Raw genomic sequence first — 16,707 nt, forward strand, 5'->3', positions numbered from 1 at the left:
CTTATATTGAAATGTTGGGTCTCAAAATAAAATAAACCAATCTTGGGTTTTTTTTATATTAAAAAAAATAACAAGTTTAGTGTATATCAAACAGTTTCTTCCAGTCGTTCATTTTTTTCCCAAACGCCATCTCCTGTAAAATGATGTTCTCTTTCAATAAAATACAAAACCAGATTTAGTCTATTGACTTGGCTCAAGGGCTTTTTGCGTCGACTGGCAAACTGTTTTACTTCCTTAAAGGCATTTCTAATTTTTTCTCTGAAAAAATCAGATGGAAATATGGTCACACTACTTTTTAACTTACTTGGGGTATAACAAAATATAAATAACTTTAAAAATTGCAGAATTTGAGAATTTTTCTTCCCTAAGATAAAAATACGTTTCTTCCATTGATAATAAAGGCACTTGCAAATAATATGGGTGCTTTTTCAAAGTGCCCTCAAACTCGTCCGTTTCTTTTTTAAAGGTGCCCTTTAAAAACGCATAAATGTCACTAAAAGTATTCGCATCTCGTCCTTCTCTGATATGGATGTCAAATTTGGTATTATCATTCCCTATTAGTAACAAAAAAGAAGTAAAATATTTTTTTGCGTGAAAATTCAAACCTAGGACTGAAACAGTTGTACATTTTATTTGCAACTCTTTCAGGAATTGTAAACGCGATTTGGCCCTATTGTGGTGAATCACCAATTTGAGTATATTAGGGTTGTGCAAAAGCACTTTGAAGTCAGCAATGTTTTTTAGTTCGTTTAAGCGAACATCCACCGTTTCTGGGGATAAATGTAAAACATTCATTCTTTTTGCTAAGGCTTCGTCTGATATATTGTGTTCCTGTAACATCACATAAAGTTCAGGCAAAAGTCGTGTTTTATCTACCTTTAAAATTTTTAAAATTTTTTCAATGTTTGTAGGAGGTGTGGTTACAATTTTTGGATACATCCTCATGGCTCTTTTGATACAAGCACCAGCTATAATTGGATACTTTTCCATGAGCTCTTTAGTGTGTTTGGGGTAGGCGTGCACGATATAGCCGTATTTTAGTATTTTGTCGGGAGTGAAACCTAATTCTTCTGCAGTGGCGATGTTTTCGCATAAATATCTGAAACTTTTACGGCAAACCGTAGGATGGACTTTAATTAATTTGGCGATATCGTCATCTGTTGCTTTTAAACGCCATTCTACAAAATACTGTGTGAATACTAATTACACGGGGTGAAAATAAAAATACTCACTTAAATACGCCGATAGTACTTTTAAATGTACCTCAGACCAGGCCTCTTCATCACCACAAGTCTTAACGTTCAAGTTATCAGGGCGAGGGTTTAGATAACTGATAAAACTTTCAACTACGTTTGTTTGTGGATCTATAAATCGACTTTTTAATTTATGTATTGGTGCACGACAAAGCGTTCTAAATCTACAAATGATAATAAAATAAATGCAACAATTAAAAATCACCTACTTTGCTAACACATTGGGAGTGATATTTTCGAAGCCCCCTTCCCTTAATACGGTGTAGTACTGGTCTACAGTACTGGGATAAAGACGTAAAAGCATTGGAGCATCTAAGACACTTTTGGTTTCAAAACCAATTTCTTCACAGAACTTTGCGGTTTGGATTAGATTTTCTGGTTTTATCCGGGCAAGTTTTTGGCTCTTAATGTAAGACATTACTTTATAAGAAGGCAAACCTTACGGATAAATTAAATAATTACAAATAATTTCAAAAAGTAGGTACTTACCAAAATATTGTGTTAGAACTTCACCGGTGGTGATTTCGCTTGCGAATCTCCTTAATTCAGGATATTTTTTGTATCCTATGTTGAATAGTTTTTGTCTACACAAGAGTGACATCGTTATTTTAATCAAAAAAGTGAAAACGTTTAAAAATTGTTAAAATAAAAATTGCTTGTTGTTTTGAGGTTAAGTAACATGCCATCACTTGTTACCGGTTTCACTAGTTGTTGGAGGCTCTTTTAAATAAATTTTGTTCATTTATAATGATTTCTTTTGAAGTATTGTAAAAAACCGTGTTGGACATTTGTTTCTTCAAAAATTTTCAAATTATTTACTGTTCTTACAACCAAATGTCAAAGTTTTAACACTTAATAGCTTTCAAGGTGAAAGTGCGGGTACCCGATTGTCGTTCCAACGGAAAAATATACTTTACTTTCCTTAAAAAAATGTACTTTTGAAACAGTACTTATTTAGAGTTAGATTCCAAATTTAACGTTTTTATTTTAGTATCTATAATTTTTGATATTGTGTATGGGGAGAAATTAGTCGTTTAGAATTAAAAATTTTATTAATGGGATCATATCAATAATTGGGTATAACAATGAAAACGTTTGAGAAAATCGAATAATGGGTTTAGCTAAGGGGATAAAATCGTAATATTTATTGTGCTGGCTTTGGCACGAGGTAACAACTGATAAAATGCTAACTAAAACTGTGTTATCAAATTGGCAAACATGTTTGTATTATCATAAGACGTGCCGTTACTTGAAAAAAAAGTACATGTAATAAATACGATCTCAATTATAAATATACCTATGTAACAATATAGCAACAAATATTTGTAACATATTTTATATTCGTAAAATTTGCTTCTATACCAATTTATTAAGTAATAAGTATAATACTTTTAAAATTTTCGTATGGAAATTGATTTTATCAACAGAAGTTGTACAAACTCTTAATTCGAATAATACTATACGTAAGCAATGTACAGGTAAAATATCTTAAAGTATTTGGTCTCACTGGTGGTGGGTCATTTTTTACTCAGCATCTACGGAAAAGTCAACAGATGAAGCAAACTTTGAAAGGATCTACGGCTTCTAAAAGACTGCTCTAAAAAAGACTAATTAGCTAAAACTATGGACTAGAACGAGATAAAAGGTGATAAGACTGATAAACATGGCAGTAATACTTTCACTTTTAGAGCTTCGCAAACTCCTTGATGCTTTCGGATAATTCGTTTGTCAAGCCTTCGTAGCTTAACGGGCGTAGTACGGAACAAAAACTGATGTTTTTTTTATAAATATTTAGTCTTAATAGAGATTTTTAAGAAGTTGAGATGAAGACAACCAGCGCGACTTGTGGTGGTTACACTACACTTTAATAAAAACTATATTTATATTTCTATTCATTAAAAATCTAAGACTTAACATTCTTATTTTAGGCACTTTCATAGTTAGTATATTTGTCACAGTAGCGATTATCTGTTTATGTCACTTTTTAATTGCGATTATTTCATGACCTTTATTGCAATAAATCAAAGTAAATGTTTAAAGGTTTTGTTTAAATTTTAGTTCAGTACTACGTCACATAAGCAGTGGATTGGAATAAACTGATGGTCGGAAAGGATCAAAGATTGATGTGCGCATCATAACTTAGGATAAGTTTGGTCCCTGCACTCGGGCCGCCCTTTTGAAATTGGCACACGAAGCAAAAACCGTGATGCCATTTCAATGAATTTTCTTCTTAGTCACATGCACCCCGTTCATCGTAACTAAATTAATTCATTAGAGTCTTTGCTAATTACTTTAATTAAAATTGAACAAGGTCATAGTACCATGTTTGGGTACATTACACAAATGTTGGCAGAGGACCACGTGAGCATGGCGCATTACTCCCATGAAAAATTGGTGTGCTTTTTAGAATATCTTTGTTTATGCAAGTTTGTGAACATTTTTTAACGTAATTGTGGTCTAAAAATTTTCTTTAACACGATAGACTAAATTAAACGTTATGAAATTTGTTAATTACTCATATGTGCTACAAGTGGTTCTAGATGAAACTAGGGATTTTTCAACAGTTTTTTCTTATATTATTTTATACAGCAGGAACACGGAAAAAATGATAAAAAATTCTATCTACTAGAAGAGGAAACAAGGAAGCTGTATTCTAAGTTGTTTTTAATGTTATTTGTGGCTTTTATTTGCAAAACTTTTGTACCTTTAGTAAATAATTAAAAAAAAAACATATACAAGATCATGAGTATCAATAAATAGACATAAAAAATGTTTAAAGTAAAAAAATAGTATTAAATTTTTTTGACAGATAGGATTTTTTAAACATTTTTTCCATGTTCCTGGTATCTTATCTCACTTGAAATTTTTCTCTGGGGCGCGAGTTCTAACACACCTTTAAACAATTTATGCAAAATTGAATTGTGTTCATTTTTTGATGATTATTTTATTTAATTAAACATAAATTTCTGAAATAAAAAAATAATTTAGTAAGGAATAGCTTTAAAACAACCATAAAATTATTTTTTATTATGAATTTTGTTAAAAAATCATTTAGGTTTTCCATAACATTGACAATAAGTAACACTTTCAAGACGTAATATTTTGTTATTTCATAATTAATACATTCAGATTAATAGCTTGAATGTGTTTTCACGTTTCAATTTTTTTTTTATGTTTACGAGTGTAGTAACAAATTGCAGTTAAAATTTAAAATATTTTTTATGTAGAAAGATAAAAAAAAAAACAGTTTTGGAAATACACGTTCCCTAAAAATGCCAGATAAGATAAAATACCAAGAAGATGGAAAAATGTTTACAAAATTATTGTTTCATTTCTGATAAAAAAGATATTAACATAAAATACAACTGAAAATTCAGATTTTTTTTTAAAGCAGTTTTTAAAATCGTAACGATTTGATTGTCATTTTAATACACATCAGTACCAAAAAGTGCAGTGTTTTTCACTCTTTCACGTACCTACTTAAAATTGCCATTCTTTGTGGTTATTTTCGGAAAATTATCTTAATGAAAAGAAAAGTTGTTATAAATCTCTGATTACAAAAAAATCTAGAATAAAATACTTACAAACTAAAGTATTTTTCAATACCTACAATGAAAAAAATTAAAAAAGCTAAATTCAAACTACATATTATTTTGATTTAATGGAAAAAAGTCCGTTTCAATTTAAAATAACCAAACATTTATTGAAATATGTTGGTATAAATTAAAATAACCCCCCAAAAGTGTTTTTTAAGTGTTGTTATGATTTGGCAAAAACTAATAATAATTGTAACTATTTGTTTATTTGTTGCAAAAGAAATAAAAATTGAATCAAAATTAAATATTTTATCAAACACTCGTTCTTGTATTTCCAATGCATAATACTGTGTTGGCGGTAATTTAAAAACGGAATTTCCAATCATCCTTACAAAGTCGTAAATTTTGGGGCCCAAATTAAATTTGAGCAAATAAAATAAGAAATAATTTTTTTTTAAGTCAGGTCTTGTGAGCAAAATGATTAATTTGAGTTTCATTGAGTTAATCAGCATTATAAAGTTAAGACGAAAGTTATTATTATAGTCCATAATAGGAACAACACGGACATGATGACGAAATTAATCTCTTGTAACGTTACAATTAAATTTTGTAGTAATTAGCTTATAACAGTTGCGTCATCAAGTAAGTTTTAATCAAATGGAGGATTTATATTTTACTGTTTTTAATATTCGACCAACAAATTATTGTAGAAATATGCATTTTGAAAATTTATTGAGAGAAGGAGAAAAAAGTGTAGCAATTTGGCGTGGATGTAAGACGAGAGGCCATTTTTGCGTTGGCAATAAATGATGGGTCATCCAGCCCATAAATCTCCCGTCAACTTTTTTACGTCACTGTTGAATAATTCCTTGGGTTTTTCGTGTGTATTTTTTAGGTGATGCGACTTGAAGTAATATCGTGGTCCTCTGCAAACTTTGACACCATTAATTATGTATAGAAACGCACCGTCGTACTGACGCATTTATCGAATATCGATCGAAGCACCATGACAAATATAACACATATGTTTCACTCACAGGGTGGTGTGTACACTAACTTAGGGAAAATTTACATAAATTTGGCAGTTATTTCGTGAACGGTCCACCAGACAATTTGGCAACAGTAAAAATTTCACTAAAAATCGTTTTTAATAGTCAATTAGATGCCGCCGTTACACAATATATTGAACGAACGCGTACGTCGCCGTTCGCAGTATGTGGTAAGGCAGCGCATTTTGTTGTTAAATGATGCTCTCCCTGTTTCTTTCGTTGTCCTCCAGACTGCTGGTCGATCTCGAGCCGCATATCTGCATCTCGATTTCGGCGAGTCGGTTCTCCAACTCCCATTGCTGCTGGTTGAGTTTTTCGCTCATTGCCGCATTCTCGGTCTCTACAGTGTGGAGTCTCTCACGCAGTCTCTTGATTTCCGACTCGAGCGCCTCGTGAGAACCCAACAGCGGAGACGCCGTTCCCGACACCAGCTGCGTCATGCTGTCGCAGTGCAATGTTGTGCCTGTAATCATGAATAAATCGACTTAACACAACAACTTACAACAAGAATTTTCAGCAATTTTTTATTAAATACATTTCTTACGCTATTGATCTCTTAATAGCAAATATAAGCGAGGAGGGGAGTTTATTGAAATATGACTGATGTTGATCCCATTGCTTCCTTGACCTATTTTTCATTAAAAAATTGATATAGTGCTTAGAGAAGGGTAATGCCCTCTTTCGGTTGCCAAAAGATTAGATTTTATAATTAATGTGCTTATCCCGGCGCATCCACCATTTTACAAAATAATTATCTTTATTTATGACTTGTAAAAGATTTATTGTTAATTTTTTGTTACAATTAAGTTGTACTTTATAAGGTGATTGATATTTAGTAAGTTTCTTGTAGCAATAAAAGTTTATATACAGGCTGCGCCAGAACTCGAGCCCCAGAGAAAATTTTCAAGTAAGGTAAGATACCAGGAACATGAAAAAAATGTTTAAAAAATTCTACCTGTCACAAAATTTTGACATTTATTTTTTGACATTTGACATTTTTTTATCTATTTAATGATACTGATGATAATTATTTAGTAAAAGGACAAAAAATTTGCCAATAAAAGCTACAAATAACATTGAACAGAGTTACAATTTAGGATACAGCTTCCTTGTTTCCTCTTTTAATAGCCTATAGCAAAAAAAACTTGGAAAATTATTTTTTCAATGTGATGCAAACTTTAAACCCTCATAACTTCGAAATTTTTATAGATAAAATTTTTAAAAATTTTTTTCATGTTTCTGGTGTCTTACCTTATATGGCATTTTTCTCTGGGGCGCGAGTTCTGGCGCACCCTGTATGTGGAACAATTTTTTCGTTCATTTCTGTACAGAGTTATACGCATAAACATAGGGAATGATAGTTTTGCCCAACACCAAAAAGAATGAAAAAAAAAATCTTGTAAATGTTTTTTATTTTACTGAGAAATTGCGTCATTAAAAACACTATTCAAACTTAAAATTTTTTTTTTCGGAGATAATACAATAAAATTGCAAAATATAGTCTTTTTCGGAAAAAAAACAAATAAAAACCGATTTTTTTTTAAAACAGTAACTGTTCAAATAAACTATTTCCACCATTTTCAATACACGTTTCAACTTGCCGTATTCATTGCTTTCCACAAGCACGACCTAAATAATTTTGAAGAGTTACTTTAAAGTTTTCGTTTTTCTTTCGTTTTTTTTTGTTTTTCTGTTTAATTTTTTTTTAGAAATTTATCCGAGTAGGTATTTTCATAAAGACAAAAGTTTATTTTGCATTTTACTTATTATTGATAATAACTTTTTTTCATTGTCACTAAAACGTCATCAAATTAAAAAAAGTCGATATTTACCAGTATATCGAGCATGGTCAAAATAATGATAATCTTAGTATTATTTAAAATTCTAAAAGTTAAATAGTGTTTTTATGACAATATTTTGCTAATAAAAAAACTTTTTTTTCTATTTTGCGCGCTTTACGTATGTAGGTACTTAGCATAGAAGTCACTTTTATACAATTTAGGAACTTTTGTCCTAATAAGGTGGTGGTTGGCAATAAATGTCACAAAGTTTGAATACTTAATTCGATTTTCAAAGTGTCAAGTCTGAAAATCACAATTACTAACCTCTAGAAAGCTTTCTTTCAGGCACAACATTGAAAAAAAAAATTTACAACATTTTTTATTCATGTTCAGCAAGAACTAGTCTCTAAGTTTATAGTTATACTCGTAAGTTAGAACTCGTCCCGTATGTTCTAAGACAATTAAATTAAATGTTGTTTTAAAAAAGAGTAATTCACTGGTAAAAAATATTTTTCTTATTCTCTTCCCTTTATTGATTAATTTTCAAACTGGTTTTATTTGCTTTTAAATTTCAAACACACAATAGCTCCAAATCAATTTGTAGTTTTCCATAATTACGTCGTTGTGTTCGGTACTAACTGAAAACATATTAAATATTAATTGTGTACAAAGAGCCTAATAATTTAACAAACTTTCTATTAACATGGAATTAACTGAATTTTCAAACTATATTTGCGTGTTTATTATTCTATATATTTAACATAAACAAACTTTTCATTGAAATATTTTGTGTAATAATTAACAAAACTGTAAATGTTTTCATAATTTTATTGATATTATTTGTACATACATGTTTAACTGTAATTAATTGTATATTATTAGAGTTGCTTGCCAATTAGACTGTTCTGAGGTAAAGTGTTTGAATAAACTCTGCTACATTTTGTTTCTCTAATGAGGATGTTTTAGTCAACATGTGTGAAAAAGCTTTCAAACTGGTAGCAGTGGAAGAATGAAAATATTACAATAAAGGCATTTCTCAGAGTTGGTAGTAATAATGTAGGCATGTAGTAGAATTAAATTGAATAAACTTAAAAGAAAAAAAAAACACTAGTGTAATACTGTAATGGTTTACTCAATCTTTTTTATCAGAAAGCGTTACGTGAGGAGAACTAATCAAGAACAACGCATATAAGGAAATTTATTATTGTTCAAGTTTTGACCCTCATAAATCAACAAATTATAAGGTATATTAACAGCAACTTATTACTTGAATAAAGCACCCAATTTCTCTAATAAATCACTAACTTTTCGTAGTTTTCTTAACTTTTATTGTTGTTCTTATAATCGCTTGTTTATTGAATTACTATTACCTATTTTTTCTTGCTTGAAACAAATCTGTGCCTTACAATAAAATTATTTTGTCGTCATAAAAGCGCCATTATGATTTTTGTTTCCCATTTGAAAAAGCATAGGATTTCAATTTGTGCCCTTAATTATATCCAGTGTTTGTTCACTCGGATCGTGCACTATCAGCTTACACTGTAACATGATATTTGTACTCACACCTCATCCCACACTACAATTTCTCGAACACTTGCAAGAGTACTGGACTATAGGGCTAACTGGTTGCTGGCAACGTAATTTATGGGAGCAAACCCACTAATTACTCCTGCTAAAATGATTAGCCTGTGTGGACACTTTGTTAGATGTGACAGGAACGCGACGTAAACAACATTGCAATCATAGATCTTCGATAAATGCTGATGGCTCCAATAAACAGAGCACTTAATAAAAATCACAAAAGAATGGCATAAAGTAGATTTTTTTGTGATTTTAAACGTTTAATTTGAAATTTAATTTAATTTTTAACTAATCATAAAGTTGCGGTCAATTCATAGTGACCATTTAATTTCTATCAAAGTTGGCAGCCCTTAGCCCGCCTCCTCTAGTGTGTGGGTTGTGTCTATGTTGGCAGCAGAGTAACTAAAGTATGTCAACAATTGTGACAGGCGCAGGACATGTTATATAAGAAGTATTCTAACTAGACTTGTTTAGAATTGTCATTTCAGATAGATATGTTTTAAAAGAATTGAATTGGATGTTTAAAGTCAGATTTACACAACTCAATGTTTACTGTACATAAGGGAAGTGGCCACTATAAACTCACCGCGACTTTACATTACATGCATTCATTCAATTGTGTAGTGGTAAAGTATTAATTGTGAATAAATTTCATCAAAAATTAAATTACAAATAATTTTTTTAATATGCAATTAACCTGGCGCATCCACCATTATAAAATATACAGGGTGTTTACAGTCTAGGAGTTGAAAATTGACCTAGTAATAGAAGAGTACAGAAATACTGTAACCGAGAAAAAAACTCACACAATTGTTATTATTAAGAATGCTATTAACCTCCAAAATATTGGTGCACGGTTTGAGGGTCACTGGAATTATTTCCTTGTCCAGATAATATTGTATTGTTGCAACAGATAAAAAAATCGTATCCATGACAATGAAAGAGAAAAGTCACTTCATAGTTTTGACACTGCCATCATTTGATCTGCTTTTGCTTTAGTTTTTATCAAAATTCGAAGATTTTCTGTTTAATCTCTTCCAGCAAAATGGTTTCCAACAGGTTTGATTCGTTTTTCTTATTTTTTTTCCAAATTTATGAATATGTATTACAAATATTAAAATAATAAATTGGTTGTTGTGATTATGGTTTACGGTGAAACACAAGGTAATGATACTAATTGTCATTGTTGCAGCAGTTCTCAAACAAATAGTATAAAATGAATTATAACGCATATAACATGAATTTTTGTTTTAGATAGCGTATTAGTTTTCTTCTACCGTTAATATCATCTAATTTAAATTTCAAGCCCAAGACCGTAAACACCCTGTATAAATTAATTTTTATTTCAGTTATTTAATAGAAGTAAATTTATTTTTTTCTATATTTTATTTAATTTAAATTATTACAATAAAATTTATTTAAAAAACAATTTCGAAATTGTGCGCATCCACCATTTTTTGTGAAATATAAAATTGAGTATAAAATTATTCAGTAATTATTTCTTGTTGACACAAAAAGTAATTACAGAATAATTTCTATAAAAACACTATTTAACTTTTAAAACTTTAAATAATACCAAGTTTAGCATAATTTTGACCAAGCTCGGTATACCTACGGGTAGACATCGACTTTCTTAATTTGATATTTTATAGTGACAATGAAAAAAAGTTATAATCAATAATGAGTAAAATGCAAAATAAACTTTTTACTTAATGGGGATACTTAATCTGTTAAATTTTCAAAAAAATAAAACAGTCCTTCCCCAAAAAACAAGAAAAACCGAAAAAAAACTGAATACTTTAAAGTAACTGTTCAGGGTTATTTAGGTTTAGGTCGTGCTCGTGGAAAGCAATGAATACGGCAAGCTGAAACGTGTATTGATGGAAGTAATAACTTATTTGAACAGTTATTCGATTTTTTTCAGTATTAACAGTATTAACCACCAAAACACAAATTTTTGTCCTTATGTACATAGTTAAACAGCTAGTAAATTACCTGAAGGTTATAAAGCCCATTTATTACTATTTGATAAATATTTGAGAAGTCTAAGTATAATACATATTATGAATATAACAGACACCTAAACAAAATTGTAATTTTAAAAGCGCTCTTCTGAAAAATTTGTATCTAGTGGTTAATACTGTTTTGCTCTGAGATACAGATTTGTTTCGTTTTCTAAAAAAACTTTTTTTAATTTTTTGCAATTTTATCTCCAAAAAGGAAAAAAAGTTTTATTTAACTTATTTAGAATTTATTTTTTTTATTGTCATTATAAAATGTCTACCAGGATGTTCTCGAAGTTGAGGCATTCTTTTTAACAGGAGGTACTATGCATTATTCTTGAGAGTTTTAACCTACATCGTTTTAGTAAAATGTCCTTATTAACGGAGATAATTTAATTAATTAATTAATATAACAAAATTTATTTAAAAATAACAATTTGTTAATTTAAAAAAATACCCCGGCGCATCCACCATTTTTGTAAAATATAAAATTAAGTAAAAAGTTAATTATTCAGTAATTATTTTTTGTTGACACAAAAAGTAGGCTTGTTTAAAAGTTTGCTGACAGACCAAAAACATTTTCTTACCTTGTAATAAGAAAAAAAAATCTTTTACGTTTGATGTCAATTTAGTTTCTATAAATGATTAATGCATTTCGTAGTTTGAATATGTAAGGTGATCTGGAATATAGTAGATATTTGTTAATCATTTAAAAAAATTATGTAGCTGTAAAGAAAAATATAGCTTTTGTAATAAAATTTTGTAAAAAGAGATTATTGCTCCAGAGGCGGGGATGGTCTTTTTTATAGCCAACATAGATTTATAACGTTATTTAAAATGTCTATAAATTTTCCTTTGCCGTCTACAATATATCTTAATAACGCGATGATAAAGAAGAGAGCTGCTTAACAGTGCACTTTTAGAAGTGAATTTTACAAAAAAAATTCTGTTCTTCTAAACTAGAAGTTTTAATCGTCTTCCCATCATTCCGTTTTTTGGGGCCAAAACTTTTCAAATTGTCGTCATAAAGCCGTAAGTGTTTTCTAGACAGCTTCGATCATTTTTTCACTTTTTGTGATGTTTCGTTCCGTCACATTTCATCATAGACAGAAAGCAACAGGTGTGAGCACTTGGAGGTCACATCTTTCAACAAATGTTCAAAGTGACGTCCATTGACTTAATCGCACGCTTCGACTCCACGAACCCAAACTCTTTGAGAACGTCAATAGCATTGCGGATGATTCTTGCGACGTCGTGGATTTTTTATCCGCTTTGATTTTTAAAGTCTTTCGTTCGAGATCATCCCTTAAAAGTTTTATGCTTTTTGAAGATAGTGATCCATCAATTCTGACAAAGGATGAAAATATACAAATTATAGATGCAAAGTCTTTGTTATGGCTTTCGGCTATGAACATTTATTGAGCTTTTGATGTCAAATGGCTCTTTAAGACAAGTGTTTTTCGAAAAAGTTCAACCTTTATCTGTTTTTTCTAATCTCAGAATAGGACATTAAAATTAGTGTTAAAATTGAGATTATTTTAAGTGTACTGTCTAAAGGTGAAAGGAAAAACACTTCTTATTTCATGTCTTGTTGCATTCTTCTTAAACTTGTGTTGGGAAGTGAGTTTTTACTAAAATAAATGACTTTTGAAAGGCCTTTAAAGAATGTGTAGCTGAATATCACGTTAAGTCTGCCTTAGAGAACAACAAACTGGAGCAAAATGGTATATTAATTTTGTTTTAAAAAAGTTTTTTTACACAAACACTGAAAGGAGCAGGAGTTGTTTGATCTCGTGTGAGAACTTATTATTAAAATGCAACGTGAATAAAATGCATTTAATTAGAAACACCTTGTTGAACTGTTTAAACACAGTTTATGCATAGTTTTATCTAACATAGAGAAATATTTTTTAATAAAGATTAAGCTGAGGAGTGTTCTGGGAACAAACCCGGAGTTTCGCATTAAATATGCAACGTGGGTCTCTGGATTAGGATAGTTAACTTTAAAGATTACTGTTTACAGGAAACTAACAAGGTAAAAATTAAGATAGAGTGAAGAAAATAATTAATGAAAATGTTTTAATAAATAAGAGAGACAACTTTCTAAAATTTTACTGAATAAAGCTTATAATTGACTGATGTGCTCTCGATTTAGAATACGCACCGCGAGAAATAATTCACAACAGATTTATATTAATTATTTATTATACATTTCCGCAGAAGTAGCACTAAATTATATAATAAATTATTGATTTTTTCATGAAAAATTAAAACATCCACTTAAGAGACATTAAAATTGCAACATTTAAATATTTTTCACATAGATTATCTCTAGCAACATTTTGTTGTTTTGCCATATTTTATTTTTTGTGTTCTAGTTGCTTCTTTCCTTTTTTGTGTTATTTCTTTGACTACTTATTTTTATATCATTTAATTCACGAATATTCCTGATGTAACTGTTATTGCTGGATTTCGCTTTATTTAAAATATTCTTACAATTATTCAGGTTTAGACAATCAATAAATAAATTAGTCAGTCAATGACTAAATAAAATAATTGCTGATACATGAATGCAAAAGTAGCAAAAATACGTATTTACCCTCCGCTCAACTACTATCTTCTTATTTGGGCTTAAGAAGGGTGAGTAGAAGCTGGCGTCCCTAAATTGGATTAGGGCTGAAGGGTTCTCGGCTGAGAAAATATCGTTCATTTTGTTTGTACAGAAATTACAAAGGTTACTTAGGCAGCCGAATTTGCAAAAAATGACAAAATACGGTGGGTGGAATGTAACAAGGTTCATGTCATATTTTGTAATTCCAACAAGTTCGAAATTGAGGAAAATTTAAAACTCTTCCAAATTTTGTTTTATAATTCGGGCAGAAATAATAAATTACAATAAAAATGTTTCTTACTAAATAAAATGAAATATTTGAGTAAATCGAAAATGCTTTGTTTTTTCACTAAAATCTCAGTTTTTTGGGAGATTTTGATACAACAATCTATAAAACAACAAATTAAGAAGAAAATTATATTGTTTTTGCATTTCTCGGGTGTTTTAAAGGTTTTTCGACAAAAAACGCAATTATTTTGAAAAATTTCGTTAAAAAGAAGCCAAAAAATCAACAAAATAGGCGATTTTGAGAATAGTTTCATTAAACAGACTGAAAAATTACAAAATAAAATCGAAATTATTTTGTTTATTTCGATTTAATTGGTTTTTGAGTTAATTAAGTCAAACATAAACCGAAAAACTAAATTTTTTTGTACTAAACACTTAGTTTTCTCGCTAGATTTTACTAAAAAAATTGAAAAATATCAAATTAAGTCAAAAATTATATTATGTTTGCATTTTTGAAATATTTTAGAAGGTTTTTCGGTAAGAAACGCAATTATTTCGAAAAATTTCGTTAAAAGCAAGCCAAAAATTCAACAAAATATGCAAAAACGATGTTATATTTATTTTTTAAAGTGTTTAAGTTCGTTTTTGATATAAAACTACAAAGTCATAAAATTGTGTTTAAACAGGCTGAAAAATTACAAAATTAAATCGCAGTTAAATGTTTTTTTGTTTATTTCGATTTACATAATTGGTTTTTGAGCTAATTAAGTCAAAAATAAGCCAAAAAATTACAAAATGTGGTCGAAAATGTTTTCAAGCACATTTTTGTACTAAACTTTCAGTTTTCTTGCAAGATGCTAAAACAAACTAAAAAACAACAAATTAAGTCAAAATTATATTATTTTTAAATTTTTCAGCTATTTTTAGAAGGTTTTTCGGCAAGAAACGTAAAATTTAGTTAAAAGTAAGCCAAAAATTCAACAAAATAAGTAAAAATTATGTTATTTTTGTTTTTTTGACTGTTTAAGTATGTTTTTGAGATAAAGCTACAAAGTTATAAAATTTCGTTTAAACAGGCAGAAAAATTACAAAATTAAATTGAAGTTAATATTATTTTGTTTATTTCGATCTAATTGGTTTTTGAGCAAAATTAGGTCAAAAATAAGCTGAGAAACCACAAAATTTGGTCAAAAATGCTCTTAAGATGTTTTTGTACTAAAGTATCAACAAATTAAGTCGAAAATTATATTATTTGTGCTTTTTTTTGCATTTCAAGATATTTTTTACCCAAAAATTACAGAATTAGGCCGAAAATAATGTTATTTTTTACCTTTTTCAAGAGTTTAAACAGATTTTTTATTTGATTTTGTCAAAAATTACTAAATTGTATAAAATTTTTAGGCTTTAACCACTCAGTTTATGTAAAAAAGGTAAACTTTCGACACTTTTGGAATGAATAAATTGTGATCTTGTTAAATATGCTATTTTGGGACTGTGTAAAAATTAATTGAATGGAATTGTTTTCCCTTACCTGATCTGGCATGCGAAGCAGGAGTGTGGTGATGGCTTCTCCCGCTGCTTGTTGATCCTAATGGACTATCTGGTACAGGTCTGGGCGGAGATCCCATTAACGATCTAGGATAGGCTGGAGTAAATCCTACCAGAGCTGGAGGTACCCACATATCTTCTAAAGGAACTTTACCGCGTGATTCAACAAGACCTGGTGTAGACTGGCTGCGACCCATGGCAGCTTTAACAAATGACACCACATTAAGATAAAACAAAAAGATAAGATAAAAACTTTAAAGCACTCGCATCAAATTATCCCCTGTTTACTCCTTTGTAAACAAAATTTGTAGCGCTGATTTTGCCGGCGACCGAGCAAACCGGGAGAGGGTGTAAATGCATAATAAACAGTTCTTATTAAATTATACAGGTGACGAGTGATTTATTGAAGTGCGGCGACGAAATTTAAAGAAAATTTACCAAATTATACCAGTTGTTATGGGAAAATTGACAATTATTTAAATGGGGCTGAGACGGCTTCGGTATGGAATAATTTAACGCGAAGCTTTCAAGCTTAAATCCCAAGAAAGATGTTTCCCAAAACCAAAATGTATTTTGATAATAAATCAAGAACTGCTAATGTACTTAGATTAAGTAATAATTAATTTATAGTAAGTTTTCAAAGTAGGTAAATAAAAATGAAAAAAAAAGTACCTGTAAATTACAACTCCAAAAAAAGTATTCAGTTTTCTTTATTTTTTTTTATATTACTGCTATTATTTTACACAGTTACTTTCTCATAGACTAAATAGAGATGTAACTATGATCGAATGCTTGAAAGTTAGCATCTAACGTAACTTTAATGAACCTATGTAATAATTGTGTTTGCGGTAAATGCGTTCAATTTCAAGCAGGGTCATGTTGTTTCACGGTTATGCGGCTATTAATTTAAGTTTAATGCAACTGCAGTGACATCATTACTATAATAATAATATTTAAACAACCGATTTGAATAAACTACAAAATAAAATCGTTGAGAAATAAATTTTTTGCAACAAGAATTTGGCAAGTAAGATTTCCATATTGCGATCATTTCTCGAGTTTCACTTCGTGTTGAAAATTTGTAAAGTGTGTGATAAGCTCCTTTATACTCCTTTAT

At 29.6% G+C, this 16,707-nt stretch overlaps 2 protein-coding genes across 5 annotated transcripts in view; both read right to left on the reverse strand.

Annotated features, from left to right (window-relative positions):
• Nucleotides 1-42: 42 nt before the first annotated feature.
• On the reverse strand, nucleotides 43-2,109 carry LOC123013360 (transcription termination factor 5, mitochondrial). The gene is made up of 7 exons (XM_044411834.1): nucleotides 1,743-2,109; nucleotides 1,463-1,691; nucleotides 1,233-1,417; nucleotides 877-1,178; nucleotides 606-831; nucleotides 305-554; nucleotides 43-258 (listed from the first exon to the last, which is right to left on the reverse strand). Exons 1-7 carry the CDS (start codon nucleotides 1,852-1,854, stop codon nucleotides 87-89), a joined length of 1,476 nt encoding a protein of 491 aa, XP_044267769.1. The 5' UTR covers nucleotides 1,855-2,109; the 3' UTR covers nucleotides 43-86.
• A 2,884-nt stretch (nucleotides 2,110-4,993) lies between these two features.
• Nucleotides 4,994-16,707, reverse strand: part of LOC123013357 (cyclic nucleotide-gated cation channel alpha-3) — a 91,309-nt gene continuing 79,595 nt past the window's right edge. For all 4 annotated transcript variants that reach the window (XM_044411827.1, XM_044411830.1, XM_044411829.1 and 1 more), the window contains 2 exons: nucleotides 15,574-15,792; nucleotides 4,994-6,301 (listed from right to left, as the gene is read on the reverse strand). In XM_044411827.1, the coding sequence (XP_044267762.1) occupies nucleotides 6,030-6,301; nucleotides 15,574-15,792 (491 nt within the window). In that variant the 3' untranslated portion in view covers nucleotides 4,994-6,029. The remainder of the gene's footprint in view (nucleotides 6,302-15,573; nucleotides 15,793-16,707) is intronic.

The sequence above is a fragment of the Tribolium madens genome, unplaced genomic scaffold (assembly GCF_015345945.1).
Source record: "Tribolium madens isolate multiple individuals breed KSU strain unplaced genomic scaffold, Tmad_KSU_1.1 Scaffold_96;HRSCAF=242;Tcas5.2_LG5, whole genome shotgun sequence".
Taxonomy (NCBI): domain Eukaryota; kingdom Metazoa; phylum Arthropoda; class Insecta; order Coleoptera; family Tenebrionidae; genus Tribolium; species Tribolium madens.